Genomic DNA, 27,510 nt, shown 5'->3' with positions numbered 1-27,510 from the left:
AAAAACAAGATGACTGGTGGTTTAAAAGCAAGACGATTGCTGGTTTAAAAGCAAGACGATTGGTGGTTTAAAAACAAGATGATTGGTGGTTTAAAAACAAGACGATTGGTGGTTTAAAAGCAAGACGATTGCTGGTTTAAAAGCAAGATGATTGGTGGTTTAAAAGCAAGACGATTGGTGGTTTAAAAACAAGACGATTGGTGGTTTAAAAATAAGACAATTGGTGGTTTAAAAACAAAACGATTGGTGGTTTAATTAAAAACAAGATGATTGGGGGTTTAAAATTAGACGATTGGTGGTTTAAAAGCAAGACGATTGGTGGTTTAAAAGCAAGACGATTGGTGGTTAAAAACAAAAAGATTGGTGGCTTAATCATCTAGTCTACTCAATAAGAACTCCATCCATTTTTGACTCAATATTCCTACCAACCTTAACAGCCAGGTGATCCTCCCAGTCGTTGCTCAAACTCTTGTAGAACTCGCCGTACTCCTCGTTAGTGATGTCATCAGGGTTACGGGTCCAAATGGGCTTGGTCTTGTTGAGCTCCTGAGCATCAATGTACTTTTCCTTGACCTTCTTCTTCCTCTTGTTCTGCCCATCTTTGGTGTCTTCATCTTCATCGGCGCCCAAGTCCTCAATCTTGGGTTTGTCTTTCTCATCGCCAGCCGCCACCTCTTCCTCCTTTTCTCCTTCTTCAAGGTCAACCTCTTTCTCTCTCTGTTTCTCAACCTGCAAGATGAGTATTTATGCTTTATTTGTTCAAGTCGAGAGGAACCAAGGTTTGCAGTTCTGGTACCAAAGTACAAGCACTTACGAAAAGCGTAATGGGGTAACCGATGAACTGAGAGTGTTTCTTCACGACTTCCTTGATGCGCTTCTCCTCAACATATTCGGATTGATCCTCTTTAAGGTGGAGAATGACTTTGGTGCCACGTCCAATGGATGGGCCTGCAATTCCAAAGCAAATGCATATGTCAAGTTCCAGTACTTTTAGACAAAAAAAAACAATATAACACTTATGAGGGCTCATACTGTTGTCTGTCTTCACTGTGAAGGAACCACCAGCTGCAGACTCCCAGATGTACTGCTCGTCATCGTTGTGTTTGGTGAGGACCGTGACTTTCTCGGCCACCAAGTAGGCAGAATAGAAACCCACTCCAAACTGACCGATCATAGAAATGTCCGCTCCGGCCTGCAGAGCCTCCATGAAGGCCTTGGTGCCGGATTTGGCGATGGTGCCCAGGTTGTTGATGAGGTCTGCTTTGGTCATGCCGATGCCGGTGTCGATGATTGTGAGCGTGCGCTCTTTCTGATCGGGGATGAGTTCAATCTTCAGGTCCTTGCACGAGTCGAGTTTGCTTGGGTCCGTCAAGCTCTCATATCTGATCTTGTCCAATGCCTGTTTTGAAGATATGCATTGTGTTATTGTGAATTTTTGGAACAAATGATGGAACATAAATGGAGAATGCACTGATTGACTTACATCTGAAGAGTTAGAGATGAGCTCCCTGAGGAAGATTTCTTTGTTAGAATAGAAAGTGTTGATGATCAGAGACATCAGCTGAGCGATCTCAGCCTGAAAGGCAAAGGTCTCTGCCTCGTCCTCCATCATGGGCTGTGTGGCGTTCTCGGGCATCTGCATAAAAGATTAATAATAAGGATTATAAATAAGGATTCTGGAATATAAAGCATATATATATATGTCCCTGGAGCACAAAAGCAGTGTTAAGTCGCTAGGGTATATTTGTAACAATAGCCAACAATACATTGTATGGGTCAAAATTATAGATTTTTCTTTTATGCCAAAAATTATTAGGATAAAATAGCTTTTATCTCTGGCTAATAGCCTTTAAACTTTGAATGAATGATGATAAAGCGACAGCTGATCCACCGAATCAACAGCACATGTCCAGCACCTGTCACTACTCATTTAAAGGGGGAGGAGTGTCACATGTCACAGAAGCAGAAGGCAAATGGTGCACCTAAAGTGTCCTTTATACCCCATTTTTGGGGGTTTTGCTCATGTAATATGACCTATTCTCAATTTTAGGATCATATTCTGAGTTACTCTGACTTAACACATTGTCTGAAAAGCCACAGCTGTCTAGAGCCGGCATGCTTGCAGACATGTGCTCTTAGCTTCTTTATGCAACCCATTGAATTTGCTTACATTTTTTTGGCTTTAATTTTGAATGTGAGGAAAAGGTTTGAAATGTTGTAAAATTTGAGAGAGAGCTAAAGAAATAAAATAATTAAACACTATATTTACCATTAATGCCATTCAAATGATTCTCTGTTCTGATACAATTGTAACATATTTTTTTAAATGCATTCCTAAATTAAATTCAAATTCTAAAAATGGTGCAAATCACGGCCAACTACGTTCAAAATTAGCTGCACATACATTTTTGGATGCTTTTATTTATTTATTTATTTATTGGGTGATGACACTTTTGTAGTGACTATTCACTACTGATACAGCAGTATTTGTACTTAGTGTAAAAAGCATTTATCGCTATTTTTATTCGGTGTAAATAAATAGATGTAAATAGTTCTAAAAATGAGATTCTCACCCTTAGTGTCAGCGCTGAAAATAATTATAAGTGCATTATAAGTGTGGTATCTCACGCTTATGTTCAGTGCAGACTAACTGAGATCGGAAAAAATAACAACCGGGAAAAAAAAAATCAGATCTTTTTGCAGATTTTTTCAGGTTGTTGATCTACTTGAGATTCACAGTCCAAAAAATCTGATTGGATTCACTGAATTGTCCAACTGTTCAGTTTTTATTATTAAGTATTATATTTCATATTGTAGTCTGACAAACAACTTGTTTTTGTTTGTTTTTTGGGATGGTTGCATTGAAGCCAATGGAGATCAATATGACCAAACATCAAAGTAGTAACCAAAGTTTCCAATATTGAAATATGTATATAAATATATAAAGTCGAAATATTGAACGGACATTCATCACCTTAAATGAAAAAAGACACGATTTCAGTAACCAGAAATAAGCAATTCTTCCACCAAGAAAAAAAGTTAATGTGATTATAACTAGTGTAACTGAAGGTGTTTACCAATCAGCGTGGTGCATTAATATAAAATGCACGTTCACAAGTATCAATTCATAAGCATATTAAACCGGTTTTAAAATCATGAAAACTCTGTAAATCTGCACTGTATAAATAAATTGACAAACCTCCTGAAAGTACTTTTAAAACTCTGAATGCTGTATTAATATGAAGAATTTATTTGATATGTATACAGGTGTTTGACCCGTGTTTTGAATTTTGCACTTCATTGTATTGTGTTACGGATAATAGAAGTGTCTGCATAATGTCTTGGCAGAAAATCACCAGCGCTTTCTTTTTTCTTCTTTTGTCACTGCATTAGCAAAGTATCAAGACAAGCGTAATTTATTTTTAATACAACTTTAAAGCAAAACATTTAGCAAAAATAGGTTTGGAACATCTCGAGGGTGAGTAAACTGTGACAGATTTAAAATGTTTTGGTGTACTGTCCCTTTAAGTAAAAATGAAGACACTTAAAGGGATAGTTCCCCCAAAAATTTTAATGTGATGTTTATCTGCTTACCCCCTGCAGGGCATCCAAGATGCAGGTGACTTTGTTTCTTCAGTAGAACACATTTGATGATTTTTAACTCCAGCCGTTGCAGTCTGTCAGTCGTATAATGCATGGCAATGGTAACAAAATCTATGAGAGTAAAAAAAACATGCACAGACAAATCCAAATTAAACCCTGCGGCTCGTGACGACACATTGATGTCCTAAGACACGAAACGATCGGTTTGTGCCAGAAACCCAACAGTATTTATATAATATTTTACCTCTAATACACCACTATCTCCAGCTGCTTTGTGTGCGCACAGGCATCCGGTGCGTGAGGTGTGTACGCGCTCTGGCGTAGTTTACGTTAATGGGTGTGTTGATATCCAGCCGAAGAGCAATCAACCATAACTTCAGGCGAGCGGGTTCAGAAGCTGGGAATACGTGGAGAGTCACCACTCCCGAATGAGTTCACTCGAGAGAACGTCATCTTTTAGTTTTACATTTACATTTACATTTAGTCATTTAGCAGATGCTTTTATCCAAAGCGACTTACAATTGGGGGATACATAAAGCGATTCTTCTTAAAGAGGCAAACAGACACAAGAAGTGGTTGCAATACCAAGTTCTTAGACATTGTTCAATTTTTGTATAATGCAATGATAGGACAGCTGTCTGTCTTCTCTATCCTTTGCGGTATATTTATTTGCCAAATTTTCAAAACCACGATTTTACCTAAGCCTCGTGAACGCGCTGCGCTGTCGGTCTCGCGCAGAGGAGGAGGAGGGGCGCGCGCATGCTCGTGCACGAAGCGGAATGAATACTAATGAGGAAGATGGCGGCGGAGGGAGGTGGGAAGGAGGCGAACGAAATTAAAGCTCAATTCAGCACACGGGAGGGCGTCTATAAACTCCTGCCGAACTCCGAGTACAGCCGGCCGAACCGCGTGTCGTTCAACTCGCAGGGCTCGAACCCGGTGAAAGTCTCGTTCGTGAACGTGAACGATCAGTCCGGTAACGGCGAGAGAATCTGTTTCAATGTGGGCCGGGAGCTTTACTTTTACATTTATAAAGGCGTCAGGAAGGTAACGACATGATGACAGCTGCTGGGACTCTTTCTTCAGCTTTAAATGAGTTTATGCCAATAAAATTGACAAATGCATGTGCAAAAATAAGTGTGCATTGGTCAAGAAAAGAGTTAGACTGTGCACTCTGTGTATGTAACGTTTACAACTCGAGTTGCATGTAAACACACCGTGCATTCCATGATTTCCAGCAGATCCAGAGTTATGCATGCGGTTAAAGTGGGAACCCTGTTGCATGATGTTTAAATACAGTTGCAATCCAGAACATAGTTTGTAGTCATTGTTTTGGAGCAGATTTAGAGTTATGCATGTTGCTTGAGGTTGCATTGCGTTACAAAGGCTTGTTTCAATGTGGGCCGAGAGCTTTACTTTTGAGTTTTGGGGTGGGTTACCTGTTGCGTTATGTTGAAAAGCTGTTAAGTGTAAACTTTTGTGTTGTGCATCCAAAATATCCTATGCACTCTGTTATTTTAGGCAGATTTTGGCATATGCATGAGGTTTGGGGTATGTGACCTGTTGCATAATTTATGTTTACAGCATCATTTACAAATAATTTATGTAAATGCAACCTAAAATATACACTATGCATGCATTAACTGCATTAGGGCAGGTCCAGGGCTTATGTCTAATGGTTATTTTATATAAATACTTTTCAAAGCGCAGCTTATATGCTAATGCATCCTACAATATAATGCACATTTACTGATTTTTGCACAGATAGATAGTTATGCATGAGTTTTGGGGTGGGTTACTTGTTGCATTATGTTGAAAAGCTGTTAAGTGTAAACTTTTGTGTTGTGCATCCAAAATATCCTATGCACTCTGTTATTTCAGGCAGATTTTGGCATATGCATGAGATTTGGGGTATTGTGACCTGTTGCATAATTTATGTTTACAGCATCATTTAGAAATAATTTAAGTAAATGCAACCTAAAATACACTATGCATGCATTAACTGCATTAGGGCAGGTCCAGGGTTTATGTGTAATGGTTAGGTGGCTAACATTTACACTTTATGTAAATACTTTTCAAAGCGCAGTTTATATACTAATGCATTCTATAATAGGCTAATGCATACTCACTGATTTTGTTGCACAGATAGATAGTTATGCATGAGTTTTGGGGTGGGTTACCTGTCACATTATGTTGAAAAGGCTGTTGAGTGCAAACTATTGTGTTTACGATACCATTAACATGTAGCCTAAAGTGCATGTAAAATATCCTATGCACTATCCTATTTTGGCGTATGCATGAGGTTTTGGGTGGGTAACATGTTGCATGTTGTTGCAAAGGGTCCTGAATAATAGTATTCCATAATTTGTGTTTACAGCATCATAATTTTAAGTGCAGCCCAGAATATACTGTGCATTAACTGATTCAGATGCAGATCACGTGTGTGCATTAATTGGTCAGTGATGAGACTGTGATCTTTAATTGCAAATCATGCTTTCTTTAGCCTAACATCATGCATGTGAAGATATTAAATTGCTGCTTATTTCTGATGTCACCAGGCCGCTGACTTGAGCAAACCCGTAGACAAGCGGATATATAAGGGAACGCTTCCCACGTGTCACGACTCCAATGCTCTGACAGCCACGGCGGAGAGCGTCTCGCTGCTGGTGGGCTTTTCTGCAGGGCAAGTACAGCTCGTTGACCCCATCAAAAAGGAAACCAGCAAACTCTTTAATGAAGACGTGAGTCCTGAACTCCATTCTAGCAACTACTTTGTTTAAGATTAAACCTAAACAGTTTTAATTTAGTTGTTAAGTCAGTGATCTGGACTAGATCAAATCTTCGGGTTTCTGACTGAAAATGACATTAAAAAGAAAATGTTTTTTATGTTAAAGAAGATACATTTTATTGTCTTTCTAATAGAATTAAATGCATATTTAATTTTTTTTCAAAATAAATAAATTATGCTTTACATTAAGAAAATGTAATCTATTTAAGAACCTTTATTATTATTTTATTTTTTGCAACAACACAGATTTAACCTTGTTGTGAAGTCAGTGATCTGAGTGTTACATTTAAAAGAAAAAAGTGATTTAAGGCTTTTATCTTAATTTGCTAAATTGCATTGTCTTTGCATAAATTCTAAGAATATATTTTTTAGATTTGTGAATTAAATAAAATGAATAAATAAAATTAATTATATTTTACATAAAGAAAATGAAATACATTTTATGTTATGACCATCAAGTCACAGTAAAAAACAAACAAACAATATGTGATTTAAGGCTTTTATGTTAAAATGCTAAATTTGATATATATATATATATATATATGTTAGTGCTGTCAGAAGATAAAGAATAAAAGTTTTTGTTTGCATAGTATATGTGTGTGTACTGTGTATATTTATTATGTATCTATAAATATATATTTCACAAATGTTATGTTTCTATATTAAATATATGTATTTATAATATAAAATATAATGTAAATGCATGTAAATATTAAAAAAATGTATACTGTATGTGTGTATTTATATATATACATAATAAATATACACAGTACACACATATATTATGCATATTTTGTATGCGATTATTCGCGATTAATAGTTTTACAGCCCTAATGTGTATATATATATATATATATATATATATATTAGAAATAAATTGTTAAATGAAGTAAAATGAATGAATAAATAAATAATATTTTATATTAAGAAAAGTAAATCTATTTTAGGACTATTAAGATTTTTATTTATTGTTTATGTATAGTTGGCAACAACCTTTTTTTGCATCTTTTGTAATTCTGTTTCGCTCTGTTTTGTTTCTGTTCTACCAGAGACTAATCGACAAGTCGGCGGTGACGTGTTTAAAGTGGGTCCCGGGTTCGGAGCACCTGTTCCTGGTGGCTCACAGCAGCGGATGTTTGTACCTGTACAATGTGGAGCACACCTGTGGAACGACTCCGCCGCATTACCAGCTCCTAAAGCAAGGCGAGAGCTACGCCGTTCACTCCGGCAAGAGCAAATCAGCCCGCAATCCTCTCCTCCGCTGGACGGTGGGCGAAGGCGCGGTTAACGAATTCGCCTTCTCACCCGACGGGACGTTTCTGGCATGTGTCAGTCAGGATGGATTCCTTCGCGTCTTCAGCTTTGACGCGACAGAGCTGCGAGGCACAATGAAAAGCTACTTCGGTGGGCTACTGTGCGTTTGCTGGAGCCCCGACGGACGATTCATCGTAACCGGCGGGGAAGACGATCTCGTTACGGTCTGGTCGTTTTCGGACGCCAGGGTCGTCGCTCGCGGACGAGGGCACAAATCGTGGGTGAGCGTCGTTGCGTTCGATCATTGCATCACTAGCGTTCAGGATTGCAAAGCGCTGGCGGAGTTTAGCGGAAGCGACGAAGACTTCCATGACAACGCGCAATTCAACGGAAATCACGAACGGGCGAATAGCACGCAATCTGGACTATCCAAACAAAACTCTACGAACGGTAGCGTGACGTACCGCTTTGGCTCGGTCGGTCAGGACACTCAGCTATGCTTATGGGACCTTACAGAAGACGTTCTGTTTCCGTTATCCAGAACGAGGACTCAAACGAACGCAATGAGCGCGGAAACCGGCGCTAATGGAAACAATAGCGCGAACTCTTCGTTACCGCGCTCGAATAGTTTCAGCAGCAGCCCGAACAGCAACAAACCGGCCAGCATTGTAGACGGCGCTTTGATCGCGACAGGCGTCGGCAAATTCGCGACGTTAGCTTTGCACGAAGCGCGTAAGGAGCGGAATCAGGAAAAGGAGCACAAACGCAATCACAGCATAAGCTACATCAGCAACAAGAGCAGCGACAAGCTCAACCAGATCATCGGCGCGCGAGCGGCTAAAACGGACGCCGCGAAGATGCTGGGAACGACCTCGTGTCCGCGCATGGAGGAAATCCCGCTGCTGGAGCCGCTGGTTTGTAAGAAAATCGCCCACGAGAGACTCACGGTGTTGATTTTCCTCGAAGACTGTTTGGTCACTGCCTGCCAGGAGGGATTCGTTTGCACGTGGGCGCGGCCTGGAAAAGTGGTGAGTAGCGAGCGACTTCTGGGTTGAGTTTAGTGTGCGATGTTATTAGTATGTGCTGAACATGTTCCAGTCGAGATGTAGATGTGTTTGTTTCTTCATCGGATTTGGAGAAATGTAGCATTGCATCTAGGGCGGGGCGATTTGGCAAAAAATTTAAATCTCGATTTTTCCAAAACGCTTGACCGATTCTTGATTTTTTACGATTTTTAACTAGTCAACTTGAAAATGTAGCTACAACATGATTCAAGTAACTTGTCCTTTATTAACCCTCTAGTTAACGAGAATTCTATTCCAAGTGCAGCACCAAGTGCATGAAGATGTAAATGTTAGACAAATCGCTTGTTAAATGTCTTTGCAGAAAAGATGCATGAGCTACAACTACATACTGTACAAACGTGTCTTATACATATTAAGTGTTCAGAAATAATACGAGGAAAATGCTTTTAAAAAATGCTCAAAAGTCAAGTTAATTCAAACTCATAACGACTGAAGGTATAACAGCAGTAGAGTATTAACTCTAAATGTTCTGTAAAACAACAGCAGTTTTCAGTCTGACAGCGTGATGCAAACATGAAATATCAGACGCACAGTAACAGTTCTTCACAGGATTTATTATTCGCTTGCGCTGCTTTTCCATTGTGTTTTCTGTGTAAACATGGACTGTTTGACTGTTGGGTCTCATGCATGAAACAGCTTTCTAAAAACACTGCGCTCAAGTTAAGAGGAGTTCACTTCATCTTCTTGCATGTGTTTGCTATTCCACTGCAGCGTCGCATCTTTATTAATACAAGCGCATCAAAAAAAAGTCATGTGACTTTGCACAATGGGACGGTCTCGTTCACAGCATCTGAAATGTTGTTATGGTCGTTCTGAAATGCCTGAGCAAAGTCTATTGTCAAAGTATTTCTGTATAATTGTCTTGCAAGACTGTGTTTCCAAACAGCAGCATCCGCCTCTGAAAGCAAGGACTGCATTTATTGTGTTCCGTCTGCTCGCTCTGAGGCGCAAGTCATTAATATATATGAAAATTATTATATACATTGACTTCTCCTACTTTTCTTGGTGATATATTGTGCCAGTTTATCAGGAAGTGACGATTTTGTTCTCTTTGACTCGTTGGATGAAAACGGTGCTTTAATTATTCGCAAATGTTTTATGCGATATTCCAGTTTTGTGCACAAGTTTAAATCACTTCTTTGGATGGAAACAGCTACTGTCTCAGCAATGGATGTGAATGGGTGCCGTCAGAACGAGAGTCCAAACAGCTGATAAAAACATCACAATAATCCACAGCACTCCAGTCCATCAGTTAACATCTGGAGAAGACAAAAGCTGAAACACATCCAACATTAAGACGTTTTTAACTCAAATATGAATCCATAATCCATTACCAAAAAATATGTTGTAAGAAAGTTTTGGTAACATTCCCTTGAACACAATTTCTGAATGTTTTCTGAAATGTCCAGTTTAAAAAAAAAAAAACGTTTTATTTGGCTTATGTGAAAAATTAGGGGAACGTTCCATTTAATAATTTTGCAAACATTATGGGAATGTTACTTTTGAATGCTCTCTGAATGTTCCGAAACAAGTGTAACATTTAGATGAACATCCAAAATGAAACATTTAAGTAAAAAAGTTCCATGAACAATGTATAAATAATGTTTTGAGAACATTATTAAAGACCAGATAGCTTTGAATGAACGTTCTATTAATGTTACTGGACGAACGTTTGTTCATAATGTTGAGAGAACCTTGTCAGAACGTTCTGAGAACATTCCCTTTAGCTGTAATAACGCTTCCTCCAGTGAAGAAGTGTTCTGGGCTGAATCAGGAGAGAAATCTGCACAGATCAAGCAGTGTTTAAACAGCTCTAAACACATATGTGGCTGGATTCTGATGTGAGAGACAACAGCAGATGCACTTCTTCACTGGAGGAAGAGTTATTATGGATTATGAACTCATATTTTAGACATTAAAAGCATCTTAATGCTGGATTAGTTTCAGCGTTTGTCTTCTCCAGATGTTAACTGATGGACTGGAGTGCTGTGGATTATTGTGATGTTTTTATCAGCTCTCATTCTGACGGCACCCATTCACTGCAGAGCATCCGTTGCTGAGACACTGATGCAGTGCTGCATTTCTCCAAACCTGATGAAGAAACACACTCCTAATATTGTATGGCCTGAGGGTGAGGATATTTTCAGCTAATTGTTATAGTTACCCTGTGCCAAAGACTGAAGCTTTTTGCCATATGCTTCAGTTTACAGCATTAAATAGAGCATCACTGGTTGAAAATCACTTTTTAGTGTGCATCTGTGTTAATATTAAAGTTTTGAGGCGACTGTGAACATTGTGGTCATGATGCCAAGTTTTGTTCTTGCCAAACAAACATCTGATCACTGACCCAAAGGGTTTGGGACTCAACCAGGTGAAAACAGTTAGGAAAAGCAATTATTTGACACAGTAAGTTGACACAGCTAAGTTTTAGTGCATAGACATATTTAAAATGTACTCTCTTCTGGGAACACAAGATTTAAAATGACTTTATTTGTCTATTCATTTGAAAGTTTGGGGTGGGTAAGATTTAAAAAAAAAATGCTTTTGAAAGAAGGCTGCATTTATTTGATCAAAAATACAGTAAAAATTGTGAAATATAAATAATGTATTTCTGTGATACGCAGCTGTATTTTCAGCATCATTACTCCAGTCTTCAGCGTCACATGATCTTCAGAAATCAGTATAATATGCTGATCTGCTGCTCGAGAAACATTTCTGATTATTATCAATGTTGAAAACAGTTAATATTTTTGTGCAAACTGTGATGCATTTTATTTTTCAGGATTCACAGATGAACAGAAAGTTCAAAAGGACAGCGTTTATTTGAAATAGAAACATTATAAATGTCTTTACCGGAACTTTTGATAAATTTAATGCATCCTTGCTGAATAAAAGTATTAATTTCTGTCAAAAAACCTCACTTGTCCTCTTTTTTTTGTCTCTTTAGGGTCTGTTGTCATCCCAAAACCAAGACAACTCTCCCAGCGGGACGGTCGTATAGCTGGACCTTCAGACGCATTATATCACGTTTGCTGAGGAACACGCATTTATTATTCACGCCGAAGCCTGTCAAGATCATATTTCACCCTAAAATATTTTGCATAAGCAAAATGAAGCCTATTTTTAGGACCGTAAAGATTTTATGCATTATTGTCACAACAATTAGACACACTTTCAGCCTAATTCTTGTTACTGTGATGCAATATATTGTGAAGTACACTGTAAGTAGTACCATAATAGTACATAATGTATGCTGAGTTTAATTAAAAGCTGAATAATTCTGTCCAAACAGGGTGGTTTTCAATACTGTATTACAATGCTTTTCACTAAGCTACTGATAATTGGGGAAATGCGTGTAATTGTCTTGGAAAATAATGAAAACGAATGATCATTTGGGGTGAAATATGATGTTCTCTGCAGGTTTTGAGAATCAAACTGATGTTCAGTGTTTTCAGTAATTAGTTTCGTTCCCTCTTGGTTGGTTTGTCTCGCTGTATTTCTGAGCTCAGAACAAACACAGTCCGAAGGTGTTTCGCATTGATTGTTGAAACTGTGTTTTTCTCATAATTGCATTGGAACAAAAGCGGATGCGTTTCGGTAATGGCGTGATGCTTCGCTCCATCAGCGCTGGATGCTGCAATCATACTTCTGTTCAAGAGGGAAAAATCATTTGCACTAAATAATTAGAAGAAAATGGCTTTACAAATGAGTCGTAAAGGACTCCCTGGAAATGCTGTAAAAGTATAAAGAGAACTAGATCTCTTTTCTGAACATTTATTTTAATATTGTTTCAAATGAAACGGGTTATTGTACAATGTGTAAATATTGTAAATTATGGATTTATGATGGATTGAAATAATTACACAAAGTAGAAAACTATATATATATATAAAATTAAAATGATCTTAAATATGCATTTTTTGGCTTGCGCTTTATTATCAGATAGTTGTTTTTGTTGAATATAATTACTCATTTAATCCTTGTACTGTGCAGATAATTCATCCTTTAGCTAATTTGGTGTTAAAATTGTTGGTAATTCTCTTGTTATGCTATATTATCACCAAACCTTCGATTCAATTCTTTTATCAACTTGTTTTCATTCAGTTAACACAGGTTTTGTATTTCTTTTTTGAACTGCTTGATCGTAAGTCTCAGTTTTTGAGTGAACATTGCCAAAATAATCCACAAATAATGCATTTTTCGTGTGGATGAGCTCAAAATCAGATCAATCAGCTCCAAAAAGAAACACAAAACCTGTGCGAATTGAATGAAAACAAGTTGCTTAAAAGATTGAATCCAAGATTTGGTAATAATATAGCATAACAAGTAGGCTGGTCATGTTTGACTAGAAACACCTGTAACAAGGTGAGAGAAAATAAAACACCAAAAATTATAATTTTTTTGGGAAGCTGTTTTACCCTGTGTGAGCAAAGTCAGTAAGTTTTACTCCAATGCGATAACATTAAAGGGTTAGTTCACCCAAAAATGAAAATTAGGCTGTGTTTTACTCACCCCCGAGGCATCCTAGGTGTACATGACTTTCTTCTTTCAGATGAATCCAGTCGGCATTATATTAAAAATGGTCTTTGATCTTTCAAGCTGTTTAATGGCACTCAGCGGGTGTTGCATGCATCAGTCCAAAAGAAGTGACATAAAAAGCGCCCATCCATAATAAAGTCTCTCACACGGCTCCGAGGGGTGAACAAATGCCTCCTGTAGCGAATCCATGCGTTTTTGTAAGAAAAATATCCATATTCAAAACGTAATAATCACTTGAATGTAGTTTGTGCCAGCAGTTGCACACGGAAGCAGCTCCAGGCGGATGACGTATGAGTTCAGCGCTGCGCTTTATATCCTGATGAGGGATTTAACGATTCACTCAACTCCCGATACGATGTTCTCCTGATTTTATTTATTTATTTTTTTAACAAAATTAGATTTAAGACAAATTATGAATGAAATAAATGCTTATAAATGCTTTTATTATGCCTCATACAAAATGCTGCACATTTCTTTTGTGAAGTTGAGATATGTCAAATAACAAAACTCACGGAAGCAGCTCCGGGCGGATGACGTATGAGTTCAGCGCTGCGCTTTATATCCTGATGAGGGATTTAACGATTCACTCAACTCCCGATACGATGTTCTCCTGATTTTATTTTTTTATTTTTTTAACAAAATTAGATTTAAGACAAATTATGAATGAAATAAATGCTTATAAATGCTTTTATTATGCCTCATACAAAATGCTGCACATTTCTTTTGTGAAGTTGAGATATGTCAAATAACAAAACAACTTTGAAAACAAATCAAATGACTCAAATGAAAGAAATTTTACTAATGAAGGCTTAGCCTATGCTCTTTTTATTAAATGTAATGGCAACCACTGCATTTTAATCACGATCCAAACAAAGATTCGACATGCATGCAGCATGAGCCGTTTTTAATCTACATTATATTGTATCATTTAAAAAATTTGAAGCAAAAACAGAATGGTCTGATTATAGCTTTGTGAGATTATGCTATATATAAAACATCTGCATGAAACTAAAACAGCAGACGGGCTGAATGAGATGCAGTTTTACATTCAGACAGTAGGTGGCGCTTATGGAGCAGCAGCCGTATAGCATTTTCTCAGTTTGCAGCTGTAAACAAAGCAGCGCCGCCCTTATAAACACTACTATTATACAGAGGCAAGATGGAGAAAATACCGTGATGAAGTCTGATTCTTCTTTTCCGTGTTTCAAAGAAAGGTTCGAAAACAAAACACGATTCACGAATTCAAGTAATTACACAATTACATCACATATACGCAATTCTATTATTGAAGCACCACATAATGATGTGAAACATGGCTGTTTTACACCTCTAAAGCATAAAAGTGAATGATTTGGCATCGTAGGATCATATGCGCTGGTATTTTGGCTCATTTCGACTGTCTGGCGCATCAGAAAGTGAGCTTTGATTGAGTAACTTAACTGTTCAGTCTGATTTGGTGAACTGGTTCATCCAGCTCACTAAAAAGAACCAGCTTTTGAACAGGACGTCACTAGTGTAGTGTAGTCCAGCCTTAAGTCTCGTTCACCCCGGGACGAATATCGCACGCGATTATCGCCGACATTTAACGCCTCGTGACTAAACAAAGGGCGCCTGTGTGAATCAGTTTTTAACGGAGAGCGTCGAACCACTTGGTGGCGCTCAAGCACAAAATGGTCTTGCCGAGCACACATTGATACCTAACGACGAAGAGGAAGTAAGTAGACCAAGAAGATGCATCGAGGCAAGATGAACGTAGAGCTGCTGGTCTCATTGGTGTCTGAACACAAAGCGCTTTACGACAAACGCGACAGCGACTACAAAAATCTCGATAAGAGGGACTTGTTATGGAGAGGAATTGCAGATCAAAGAGGATTCGATGTGTACCGGGGTATTTCTGTTTTTCACTAAGCGCCATCTAATGTCAGGGGGTGAATTTGCACGTTCACTCGGCTCATCGCCAGTGAAAATCGCTTGGGTATGAACACAAAAGACACAACGAAAAACGTCGGCGATAAGCGCGAGATAATCGTCCCGGTGTGTACGAGGCTTTAAGTTGGTATTGAGCTGGTAATGAGCAAACCATTCAATCTTCACTTGTCTTTTTCTTCTAGACCCCAAAGCTCCCAACTCACAACTGACTCAAGAACAGCTGGCTGTGCTTCTGAACCTCCTGCAGTCCAAAAGCGGCCCGGTGGGATCGGCGCAGTTCGCTCAGACCGTGGGGTCCAAGATGAACCCAGAGACGCTACAGCAGCTGACGCAGGCTTTGCCCCCTGGGCCACTGGAGTCTGAAAGACCCCCAGAACCGCCTCCGCTCCCCAAAGTCTCTAAACCCCCTCAGCCACCTCCATCGGGGGCCGGAGCGCCCCGCACCCCACCCATGCCGAAACCGCCTTCGCCCCCCACCCCACAGCAGTCGGTCAAGAGCGACGGAGAGGCCTCGGCCGCAGCCACGCAGACCGCCGTCACCATGCTCCTCGCTCAGCTCCTCAAAGTCCAGCAGGGTGCAGGAGGAGAGGTCCTAGGGTTCGAGGGGCCCGAGGGCGGCGTCTCAAACGCAGCAGGTCCACCTGAGCCCAGCCCTGTATCTCCAGGTAATGCATCCTGTACCTCCTGAACATCTTGGCTGTGTGAACATATTATCCGAGTAGGGATATCACTTTGGAATTAGAAATAACTTGGATTAAAAATTGATTAAAATGGATGGATTAAAGGGACAGTTCACCCAAAACTGACAATTAGCCCATGATTTACTCACCCTCACGCCATCCTAGATGTATATGACTTTCTTCTTTCAGACGAATACAATCAGAGTTATATTTAAAAACGTCCTGGCTCTTCCAAGCTTTATAATGGCAGTGAATGGGTGTTATTTTTCAATATTCCAAAAGAAGTCCAATAAAGAGCATCCATTCATCATTAAAAGTGTCCCACACGGCTCCGGGGGGTGAATAAAGGCCTCCTGTAGCGAATCGATGCGTTTTTTAAAGAAAAATATCCATATTTAAAACTTTATAAACTGTAATCTCTAGCTTCCGCTAACTGTCTTGTGCAGGTTCACAATAGAACGCCGGTTTTTTTTTTTACCTGTGATACTTCTTTCAGGATTCTTTGATGAATAAAAAGTTAAAAAGAACAGCATTTATTCAAAAATGGAAATCTTTTGTAGCGCTATACACTGCCATTCAAAAGTTTGGGGTCAGTATTTTTTTTTTTTTAAAGAAATGAATGCTTTTATTCAGCAAGGATGTTAAATTTATAAAAAGTGATTATAAAGACATGTATTGTTAGAAAAGATTTCTATTTTAAATAAATGCTGTTTCAAAATAATCAATAATAATCAAATAATCCTGAAAAAAGTATCACAGGTTCAAAAAAAAAAAAAAAAAAAAGCAGCAAAAACCAATATTTCCAATATTCATAATAAATCAGTTTCTGAAGATCATGTGACACTGAAGACTGGAGGAATGATGCTGAAAATACAGCTGCACATCACAGGAATACATTACATTTAAAGTACCGGTATATCAAAATAGAAAACCATTATTTTAAATGGTTAAAATATTTCACAATATTACTGCTTTTTTCAGATTTTGATCAAATAAATGCAGCCTCGGTGAGCAGAAGAGTCTTCTTTAAAACATTAAAAATCTGACTGAATCCAAACTTTTGAACAGCAGTGTACATTAAACAGTGCTCTAAAAACACGACACTGATGTGAAAAACATTTCATCTCACGTCTCACAACCTTGTTTCTTCCCCATTCCACTGCCATTTCTCGTGTTTTTTCAAAGCATAAATGCATTCTGTGCAGACAGTTGGTCCTTGATAGAGCTGCGTCATGCGAGCGGTTAATCAGGACACACGTCGTTTGTGACCCTGGAGCACAAAACCAGTCATAAGGATAATTTTTTTTTAAATTGAGATGTATGCATTGATGTATGGTTTGTTAGGATCGGACAATATTTGAAAATCTGGAATCTGAGGGTGCAAAAAAATCTAAACATTGAGAAAATCATCTTTAAAGTTGTTCAAATGAAGTTCTTAGCAATGCATATTACTAATCAAACATTAAGTTTTGATATATTTACAGTAGGAAATTTACAAAATATCTTCATGGAACATGATCTTTACTTAATATCCTAATGATTTTTGGCATAAAAGAGAAATGTATAATTGTGACCCATACAATGTATTGTTGGCTATTGCTACAAATATCCCCCAGCGACTCAACACTGCTTTTGTGCTGCAGGGACACATGTTTTTATTGATTTGGGTTGCATCGTTACATCCCTAGTTTTGATGATGAATCAACTCTTGCAATATTCAAATCTAAAGTTTTGTGAGTTTCTGGGCCAAACCTTTAACCACTACGCCACACAGTTTTATTCTCTGCTCGAGTTTGCAATCTTTGCCGTCTGATGTGCCCAGACTTTGGTTCTTATAATTGGGAAATTAACACAGAGAGACAGTTCGGTCTTGGCACACACACAAGGAGTATTTTGATGGACATAGTTTGGTACATAAAAATATGTTTTGTGCATAAAAGACAAACCTCATAATTATGTCTTGAACATTCATTTCCAGTAAAAATGCATTGCAATTTTTTCCATTAATTTCTTCAGCACAAATGCAGGTCGAGATCTCTGACTAGTTTCTTTTGAGCAGCCTTTTGTATTATTAACCTATTATTTAAACATCAGTGAAATTTGATCCTGGTTGTTGTTGCGTTAAAGTCGCTCACACAAAGTCTATCGGTGCAGTCCTGTGGCTTGCTGCATTGATCTGCATTTCATCACCATTGCTAACACAAGCATTTAATGATTAATAATAGGATGCATTTCAGTGGAGTTCTTTGAATTGTTAGCTAAAAAGATTGTGGTAAGAACCAATATATGCATTTAAAAAAGTGCTCAGATCAGATATTCACCAGAGGGACAATAAAACAGGTGAAAAATCCCACAGACACACAATGAAGGAGGAATCGAGTCGCATCCACAGACCAGAAGATCTCAGAGGCAATCTTTTCCGCATAGCAATGCACTAAAAACACTTGATCAATCTCTCTAGCATTAGGTTTTGCATGGTCAGCCACCACTTTCTTAAACACTGAAGTGTCTTTAACTAATGGAAAACATCCCAATTACAACTTTTTACCAGTCTGTGAGTGTCACTATGAACTGGACATTTAGATAGGAAGCACTTCTGGCAGATATTTCCCTCTAAAAGTACCTCAGAAGGAAGCTACTGATTGTTTTTGCATTTTCTGAACTGAAATTGAAACATGGTAAAAGTGTTAAACGGAGCTACAGCACTCTTATTGGCAGCTGAAAGCATCATCAAATTATTAAGTTAAAATATTTTATTAAAAAACATTCTCTCACAAACTAGCTCCAAAGGCTTTATTTACCCACACTTTGTTAGATCAGTGAAGATTGAGGCCAGAGATCCGAAAGCTTGTGTAAATGGTACAAAGCGTATACAAGGGGCTAATGAGGAGTGCGAGATAGTCAATGCAATTTTAATGTCTTGCAAAAGCTTCAAAACCATTCTAATACTGCAATACGTTCAATATGAAGCAGAACCTTGCACCTTGAAAACGGTCAGTTACATTCAAGCAAATAGAAAAAAGTTCATCATCTGCATATCAAAAATAGCCCGGTCATTTTAGCATAACCTTAAACAGAGGGTGGAATTATGATCAAAATTATGATACACTGTCTGTAGATATACACACACATATACACATGATTATAAGAAAGTTCATGCTTTTGCAGATCGTAAAATCTTACATACAAACGTCGTCTTCGGCACAAAAATGCTGTTTAATAATAGATAATATGACAACTATAACACTTGTTTTCAGTGATAATACTTCAATGATGCTCATAACCACCAAATCCAAACGTTACATACTTTTTTTATTCGGAATATCTCAATAAAACAGGCAATAGGAAGAAATAGTCCATAAAGAACTCTTAAAGGCTTTCATTAGAGGATGCAAAAACAATACAAAGTCACTGCAATCGAAGGTAGCTCTTGCAGAGTTCATGGTCCCTGATGTCTCCCCAGCCTCCGTTTTTGACGTACGGAGCCACTCCTTTGGCTCCGGAAGCTGGGAGTCTCTTTGTAATGAGCAGCTGTTTGGGGAATAGCTGGTTCCCGCTGCTCTGGAGAATGTTCTCGATCTTCGTCTTCTGGCTGGATGGCATGCAAGCCGACTTCTTGTGGTGCATGCCGCAGTCTCCGGCGTGGAAGACCCGAGGCGCCTCGCTGACCATGACCTTCAGGAACGTGGGCAAACAGGTCACGGTGAGGTGCTGCAACGACCAATCCCAGTTATAGTCATCGTAGGTGCAGAAGGCATCGGTGCATCTGAGGAGTTTCTGGTAGGTATCTCTGTTCAGCGCCATTCCCATGTTATGCTCGGTGGACTTCCATGCTTTCACCTCCACTTTGTTGGCTTTGCTGGAGTAGCTGACGTGTCCGTAGCTTCCTAGAGACAAGATGTCACAGTCGGGACACTGCTCTTTCTTGAGGGACACCATGAGTTTGAGAAGATGGTAGAAGTCAGGGGCGAGGTAGTGGTCCTCTTCGATGAGCAATAAGAGTCCTTGGTGCTCTTTCAAGACTCGGACTCGGTCCCAAATGAAGTGCAGCTTCCACCACCAATGGTGTTTGGTCTGCGAGAACTTGGCTTCCCGATAGTGTCCGAAGGAGTCTGGGTACTCTGCGTTTAAGCAGCCTAGGGTTAAGGCATCTTTCTTGGGAATGTCTCGAGGGCAATCTCTGGGGTCGTTCCCGGGGAACTCTTGAGGATAGAGCTGGATGCTGAAGGGGAAGATTATCTGAAGGACCAAGCAGAAGTCGATGGATGTGACTATTTGGTTGATTTCCGGCGACCAGAAGTCGTGGCTGAATATCAGCAAGATGTTCTCGATTCCTTTCGCTTTCCTCAAGCTGTCCACCAACAGGCGTAGGTATTCGGGACGGTTGTGAACCTGGACGACGACGACTAGGTCGTCCTTCTGGCGCATGGAACGAAACTTCTCCTCGTTTCTTAGTGTCTGGTCGAAGTTGAGTTGAAAGACGATTCCTCTGTACACCAGAGTTGCGTTGTCCGCTTCGGATTTGGCAGCTGCCTGTAGTTGTACTTGTAGTTTTTCCGGAAGAGTTTCGTTGATAGTTTTCCGGGTTACTGGGATCGTGACATGTATTTGTTCTTGACCACCAACGCTACTCCGTTTCCCCGTTTCCGCCTCTTTGGGAAACACTGCGGCGCTCGCCTTCTTCGGTTTCCCGCTATTCCAGACGGCGAATCCGCAGATGACCACCACTACAGTCAGTATTACCACCTTTCGCTTGTAAATTCGGAATCTCATGATAGGCAGTCGCCTCGCGGGACGGTCGGAGACACGATTCGGGAGACGAGGACGGCAGGTTTGCGATGCAATAAAAGTCTGCGCCAGCAGATTGGGTACAAAACGTTATCATAGAAAATGCAGCTTAGTCTTGGTCCTCTAATTCTGGAATGTAATCGAATGACAGTGTTTCCCATAAGGCATTTTTCTTAGAGGCGCCTTTTAAAACCTGTGGAAAATGAATCAAAAGGATGATTTTTAATTAGCACGGTCTGAGGTATATTTGCAAATGACTCTGAATTCACCTTTCAAAAAAATATTAATACTCACTGTAAACTCATTGTGGATTTTAGTAACTACATCCAAAAAATATTTAGGCCCAAATTGAAGATTTATGTATTTGAATTGCATATGAAATTACATAGTTTTACTGACAAATAAAAACTTGATGCATGATGTTAGGCCTCTAACGCTAGCTTGCTATATTCTTTTTCTATTCTATCCGTTTTCTTTTTATTATATAATTTTAAAAAACCTTGCGACGTGTACTGCATTAGGTTAACTGAGACTTGTTATAGCACTTGCATATCATTGCTCTTTTTTGATTGCTTCCATTGTCTTTATTTGTAAGTCGCTTTGGATAAAAGCATCTGCTAAATGACTAAATATATATATATTTATATGTATATGTTTGTCAATCATACATGAAAGAAACAGATTTATATTTGCATCTATTTGTTTGCATTTAATTAATTATATTTTTAAAAGGTGTTAACTTTTTTTGCATCTATTTGAATGTATTTAAACAATTCTGCTTTTAAAATGCATGCATTCAAATTGCTTGGAATCAGCATAAATTAGTTCACTGTAACATGTATGCAGTTACAAAAACAAAAACGTTGAAATATGGTTAGCTGTGGAACAAGCAATTTTCGGTTTTGAAACAATGCAGATTTATCGATGATAAATATATAAACCTGGTTACTGTGCATTTAAAACACGTAGAAATCTGACCCGTTTCATTTATGCATGACTGACAAATACGCATCAAATTAAGTTTAGTTTGTTTATGGTAAAACTGCAATCCAAATGCATGGAAATTATATATATAGGCCTACATATTTTTTAGTCTAAGCAATGCATCTAAAAGATTCCATTTACATAAAACGACAAAGTGAAATCTGACCCGTTTCATTTATGCATGACTGACAAATACGCATCAAATTAAGTTTAGTTTGTTTATGGTAAAACTGCAATCCAAATGCATGGAAATTATATATATAGGCCTACATATTTTTTAGTCTAAGCAATGCATCTAAAAGATACCATTTACATAAAACGACAAAGTACACACACACACACACACACACACACACAAAATATTCAAGAAAGGATGTGGCCTATTGTTAGATCGCTGCTATTTTTATGGCTGACCAAAGGCAAAATGCATGGCTCAAGTATTAAAGCTGATTGTATTTCAAATGCACAACACACTCTGTGATCTATTGCATTGCGCATCAAATCTTTCTCTACCAAGTGCACTAAGAAACATGAGATTAATCGTATTAAAACAGTGTTAATATAACAAATGTGGCCCTGGATTCAACCCACAGGGGTCCAGACCTAATTACTAGTCTCTGTGGATTTAACCTGAAGAGCTGCTAATTACAAGACTAGAACAGATAGTACAGATACTAATAAAATACAAAAATAATGTTTCCAATACAAAGAAACCGTTTGCTGTAGCTTCTAAATAGTGCAATCAGATGATTTTCCACATGATACAAATGTAAACAGATTCTTAAAAGTGGTATTTTATATCAATATATACCGTCTTGTGTATAAAATGATACTGAACACAGTTTAGATTGAAACTATTTTAACTTAACGTACAAGTGCAGCACTCATGGCGAGAGATGCTGAAAAAACAGTGAGTTTTACGTATATATTAGATTCCACATTCTATATTTTATATGATTTTCCTTACTTGTATGTCTAGTTTGCACTTTTGTCTTTACGGTCAGTGTCCAGTCTGAACCAAACATTTCACAGTAAACACTATGTGAGATAAATGACAAAAACTACTACAGCAAAATATAAAAACATTATTTTGAACCTCTCAAATGTGGAAAAAACTAAACACTCGCATGCATTAATGAAAGCACAAACGTGCAATCTAATGAAACCTTGATTTAATGATGCATATCATGAGTGCTGCTTAAATGAATGCATTACAGCTGATCCTAACATCTATCAAGACTACAGGTGTACTGCATATGAGTCACTAAATTACCACAATCTGCAGTGGATCACCAAGACAAACACCCCTTAATTTCTACATAGATGTCGTGATCTGTGTGCTTTTAGCAGGTTCATGCATTATAGATTTATGAGCATGAATGCTATGAATAAACCTGCGGGAATGCATGCACGGCACGCGCTTAACCACAATATGCGAGAAACGCGACCATGTTTACACCATATTTGCACGACTGTCGACTTAATGCAATTCTACAGCTTCATAAAAGTGAGAAAGCATTTGACTGCGCAAATATGCACAGGCAAGGAAGTATGCATTCATTGCATGCGCGAGCGCGAGCGTTAAAAGCCAAAAGCATGCCATTGCATTGAACACAAGCTGTGTTTTGTTGATATCACTCGTTTTAAATGACGGATAATCGATGCACGCGAATGCATACCGATGTGTGTACTGTGGTGATGCACTGTCACTCGTTAGCTTCGCTGCTACCGATTCTTCTTAAAGCGGAATATTGAAGAGCTGGTGCATGCAGATCCGTACGAAACACAGAAACGCAAAGAGAACCAAAGCCTCACCGCAGATGCAGGCATGTATGGTGGCTGTCATGTCCACATAAAAGCGCATTTTAATTGCAAACGCGTGGCATAGTGCTCAGGCTCCAGCAAACCTCTGGGGGCCTCCGCTGTCAGGACGCGCGTGATGCAACATTTCACACAATACTCGCGTTTTGTGCTTAATGCGTGCAACAAAGCTCACGTTAGATGTTAGGGTTCCTTCCACTTTGTGACTAATTTGACAAAATCATGTCAGATAATATGAGAGATATGGGTTTTTGCATGTAGAATTAGATGTGTTTTTGTTTCAGAACGTTATGGACATTATCTATTTATTCTGGACAAAATATATTTTAAATATATGGTAAAAGTGAAGCTCAAAATACTTGTGAAACTGAAAATATATAAAGTTTCAAGTTACCAAAATATATTTCAAAATGTATTTCGGGGCAAGAAAATACATATTTGTAAATAATATATTTTTTTTAAAAATGTGATCTATTTTCTTGGATATATTTTTTAATGCTTTTAAAAATATATAAAAACATGACCAACATATTATGTTGGTATAAAATATATTTGTGCATATATTTTTAAAAAACAAATTGTATGCAAATAATTTTTTTTGGTTGTGTATTTTCAAATATATTTAAAAATGTATTTAAAATATGGGTTTTAAAATGCCCTATTAAGGATTTAATTTAAAAAACATGTCTAATAATTATAAAGTAACGTACAAATAAATAAAACAAAAAGAAAATAAAACTGGCTCCTTCAAAATACATTCAGAAATGAGTCATAAAATAACTTGAAATCTATACAGAAAATAAAATTGGGTTTTAATTCAGCAACTTTAGCTACATTTGAGTGTCCCTGCAGCACAAAAGCAGTCTGGGGGATATTTGTAGCAATAGCCAACAATACAGTGTTTGGGTCAAAATGATAAATGTCTCTTTTATGCCAAAAATCATTAGGATATTAAGTAAAGATCATGTTCCTTGAAGATATTTTGTAAATGTCCTACCGTAAATATATCAAAACTTAATTTTTGATTAGTACTATGCATTGCTAAGAACTTCATTTAAATGATTTTCTTAAAAAATTATATTTAATATTTTGATTTCAATCATTGTTTTTATTTTGAATGTATGCGCCGCCGGACCGCTAAGCGGCGCTGTCGCCGCAGGAAGCTCTCGGCTCCGTAGAAGCAGCGCGTCTTTTAGTGCGCCTGCGCAGAAGCGCCACTTCCTTTTCTTCATCCCGATCGAGAGAGACGAGATGGGCCACCAGCAGCTCTACTGGAGTCACCCCCGAAAATACGGCCAGGGATCCCGATCCTGGTCAGTGCTGCTTCAGCTGCGTGTGTAATGTCCAGCGTGCGTGTGTTTGAGCGGCGCGTGATTATTATAAGCGTCTGAGCGTGGAGCACGTGGCTGAGGAAGAGGCGCTAAAATGGCGGCGGCTCCCGCTTTAAGGGAGGCTCTGCTAATACGGCGTTTATAATAGTTTTAAACCTTAAAAAGATAACGTTAGTTCTTCCTAAAGTTATTAATTACTCGTTCCGAACACGTGAGACCTGCGTCTGTCGGAACACAAATCAAGATATTTTTATTTATTATTATTATTATTATTATTTTTTTTTTCAGAGGGACAGGATTTTTCAGTTTTGGGTGATTAGTCGCTTTAGTGTTAATTATAATTATTAGCTGCTGTTAAAGTTGACTTTAAAATAGCTAAGCCTGTCTTTAACGTTACTCGAGCCTCGTGGTGTTTCAAAGCTGGTTTTCTTAGTGTTTTTGCCGCCTTTTCTAGTTTAAATATCTAAGTTCTTGAATTAAGAAACATTTAGTTTACGAGTTAAATAACTTTTTTTATTTGTTGTTGTTGCTTAAAGCATGCAAAGATGTCTGGCAATGTGGCACGACAACTCTAGTTTAGCATTTTAATTATTATTTTTCTTACCGCATTAGCTGATATTTTTGCTTGTTTTACGTAAAAACTTTATATATATATATAAGAGAGAGAAAACATAACTTTTCATATCAAGTCATTTTAGTGGTCAAGTGAACGCATCTTGATTCAAGATTTTTTTTTTTTAAATATTTATAATAGAAAAAAAAACTAAGTTAGAAAATAATTTTGTATTTTTTTTTTTTTGCGGTGTATTCATTTTTCTTCTGTTGAACCTAAACTATTTTAAAGGGGTCATATGATGCTGCTAAAAATAACATAATGTTGTGTATTTGGTGTAATGAAATGTGTTTATGCGGTTTAAGATTAAAAAACACATTATTTTCCACATACTGTACATTATTGTTGCTCCTCTATGCCCCGCCTTTCTGAAACGCATCGATTGTTACAAAGCTCATCGGTCTAAAAAGCGAGGTGTGCTGTGATTGGCCAGCTATCCAGTGCGTTGTGATTGGCCGAATACCTCAAGCGTGAGACGGAAATGTTACACCCATCAATGCTACAGCTAGAATAAAAGTTACGCCTTTCTTTGCGTGAACATTTGGGCGGCGTTATGCAAATCTTCTCACATAGTGATGTAGATATGTGGGGGCGTGTCAGAACGAGCCGTTTTAGGTAGGCGTGGTTAACTCTTAACTTTTATAAAGAATATCTCTTTGGATTTGAGACTTTAGTCTTTGCAACTTTACAGATCTTCTTTATGCACCAAGAGCTTGTAACACTCCAAAGAGAAAGGAACAATTGAAATCATCATATGACCCCTTTAAATATATGGATAAACAGTTGCTGGTCCCAAAAGACCTCCGTAGTATGAAGCTAAATGCAGTCAGTCAATAGGGATCAGAAACTAAAGTAAAAGATTTCAGTCATTTTTGGGTGTACTGTCTCTTTAAATGAAAGGATATGCTTTAAGCTTTCGCTTGATGAAGTGCGAGTCTCGTGGCGTCTTCGCCAAATATCTCAGTTTGAAGTTGAGTTTTAATATGCAAGGTTGAATTGCAGATTATAATTATAAATTTAACTGATAAATAGTTTTTTTGATGCATTTCAAATATTAACCACAAGGCTTATTAACAGCGAGGTGCTAATTAATAGTGAAAGTAGTAGTTAATCAAATGATGAATCAGTTTTGTGGATTTATCTCTAAATGCATGCTGTGTAACACCTGTTGTCTTGTTTCTTCCAGCCGGGTTTGCTCAAACAGACACGGTCTGATCCGTAAATACGGACTGAACATGTGCCGTCAGTGCTTCAGACAATACGCTAAAGATATCGGCTTCGTCAAGGCAAGTGTGCATGCTTTTTAAGTGTCTTGGAGTTGTGCTCTTCAGCAGTGCTCGTAGTTAAATCATGCATGCTTATTTTGGAAGCTCACCTGAATGTAGAGTTTGCATTCGACTGCTTTAGATGCGTGACTTTCTGATGCATCGTGAAACAAACCTAACTATGGTCTCTCTCTTCATCCAGCTGGACTAAACTCTTGAGCGTGTGGAGTCGACGAGCTCACATCATGAAGTTACTCTGGAACCGTCAATAAACATGGCTTTTGTTTCTGTTCAGACGTCGCAGTGTGTTTTTCTTCATTATAGAGACGATTGAAAATTAGTTTCCACTAGTTTCACGAACGTGGATCTGGAAATGAATCCTAGTTAGTGATGCTTGTCTGGTTAAAATAAAGGAGTTATCGTTTGGTTTGGCTGTAATCATTTAGCAGTAAATTGAAATCGTAGATTTGAGAATGTTGTGTGTAAACCTCACCAATTATATATGAAATAATATTACACCGAAGCAAACTTGAGATTCGTTTGTCACGTTTAATACATTCAATAATTTAAAGCAACGGCTTAGAAACGGACCAAAATGACGTTTATAAAAAGCAAACAGAAATTAGCAAGTAAAATGCACGTTTGTGTCCTAAAATATCTCAACATGAATGTTTCGTAAATGGGAGTTCATCCTAACGTTGTGTTTAAAAGCGAACCAGGTAAAATGAATACGAAAAGTCATCGTTACGATATTTTTTGTTACAAATTGTCAACAAACGACATATTTGAATGTTAAAATATCAATATAGAATGAATTCAGTTATTAATAC

General features: G+C 38.1%; 3 protein-coding genes across 7 annotated transcripts in view; 1 reads left to right on the top strand and 2 right to left on the bottom strand.

The window, feature by feature from the left end:
• The window catches only part of LOC107564585 (heat shock protein HSP 90-alpha 1), a 15,703-nt gene extending 14,065 nt beyond the window's left edge, over window positions 1–1,638 (bottom strand). For 2 of the 4 annotated variants that reach the window (XM_016249696.1, XM_016249697.1), the window contains exons 1-3: window positions 1,484–1,638; window positions 1,033–1,399; window positions 815–948 (exon numbers count right to left, since the gene is read on the bottom strand). In XM_016249696.1, the coding sequence (XP_016105182.1) occupies window positions 815–948; window positions 1,033–1,399; window positions 1,484–1,636 (654 nt within the window). In that variant the 5' untranslated portion in view covers window positions 1,637–1,638. Of the gene's footprint in view, window positions 1–429; window positions 730–814; window positions 949–1,032; window positions 1,400–1,483 lie in introns of all 4 variants that reach the window. The other 2 variants (XM_016249695.1, XM_016249694.1) reach the window with 2 other exon arrangements.
• Window positions 1,639–4,392: 2,754 nt separating this feature from the next.
• On the top strand, window positions 4,393–12,573 carry wdr20b (WD repeat domain 20b). Its single transcript, XM_016249690.1, has 4 exons — window positions 4,393–4,650; window positions 6,162–6,344; window positions 7,441–8,673; window positions 11,678–12,573. Exons 1-4 carry the CDS (start codon window positions 4,393–4,395, stop codon window positions 11,729–11,731), a joined length of 1,728 nt encoding a protein of 575 aa, XP_016105176.1. The 3' UTR covers window positions 11,732–12,573.
• Window positions 12,574–18,776: 6,203 nt separating this feature from the next.
• Window positions 18,777–23,653, bottom strand: LOC107564584 (alpha-1,6-mannosyl-glycoprotein 2-beta-N-acetylglucosaminyltransferase-like). Of its 2 annotated transcripts, none has more exons than XM_016249693.1 (2): window positions 23,330–23,653; window positions 18,777–20,859 (listed from the first exon to the last, which is right to left on the bottom strand). In XM_016249693.1, the coding sequence occupies exon 2, from the start codon at window positions 20,649–20,651 to the stop codon at window positions 19,287–19,289; it is 1,365 nt and encodes a 454-aa protein (XP_016105179.1). In that variant the 5' UTR covers window positions 20,652–20,859; window positions 23,330–23,653; the 3' UTR covers window positions 18,777–19,286. The 2 variants fall into 2 exon arrangements, with proteins under 2 accessions (XP_016105179.1, XP_016105178.1); XM_016249692.1 differs by having other exon boundaries at window positions 23,466–23,653.
• Window positions 23,654–27,510: the final 3,857 nt, after the last annotated feature.

This window comes from Sinocyclocheilus grahami, unplaced genomic scaffold (assembly GCF_001515645.1).
Source record: "Sinocyclocheilus grahami isolate Dianchi unplaced genomic scaffold, SAMN03320097.WGS_v1.1 scaffold949.1, whole genome shotgun sequence".
Taxonomy (NCBI): domain Eukaryota; kingdom Metazoa; phylum Chordata; class Actinopteri; order Cypriniformes; family Cyprinidae; genus Sinocyclocheilus; species Sinocyclocheilus grahami.
Note: the sequence above shows the minus strand (reverse complement) of the source record. Positions and strands in the feature narration are given on the sequence as shown.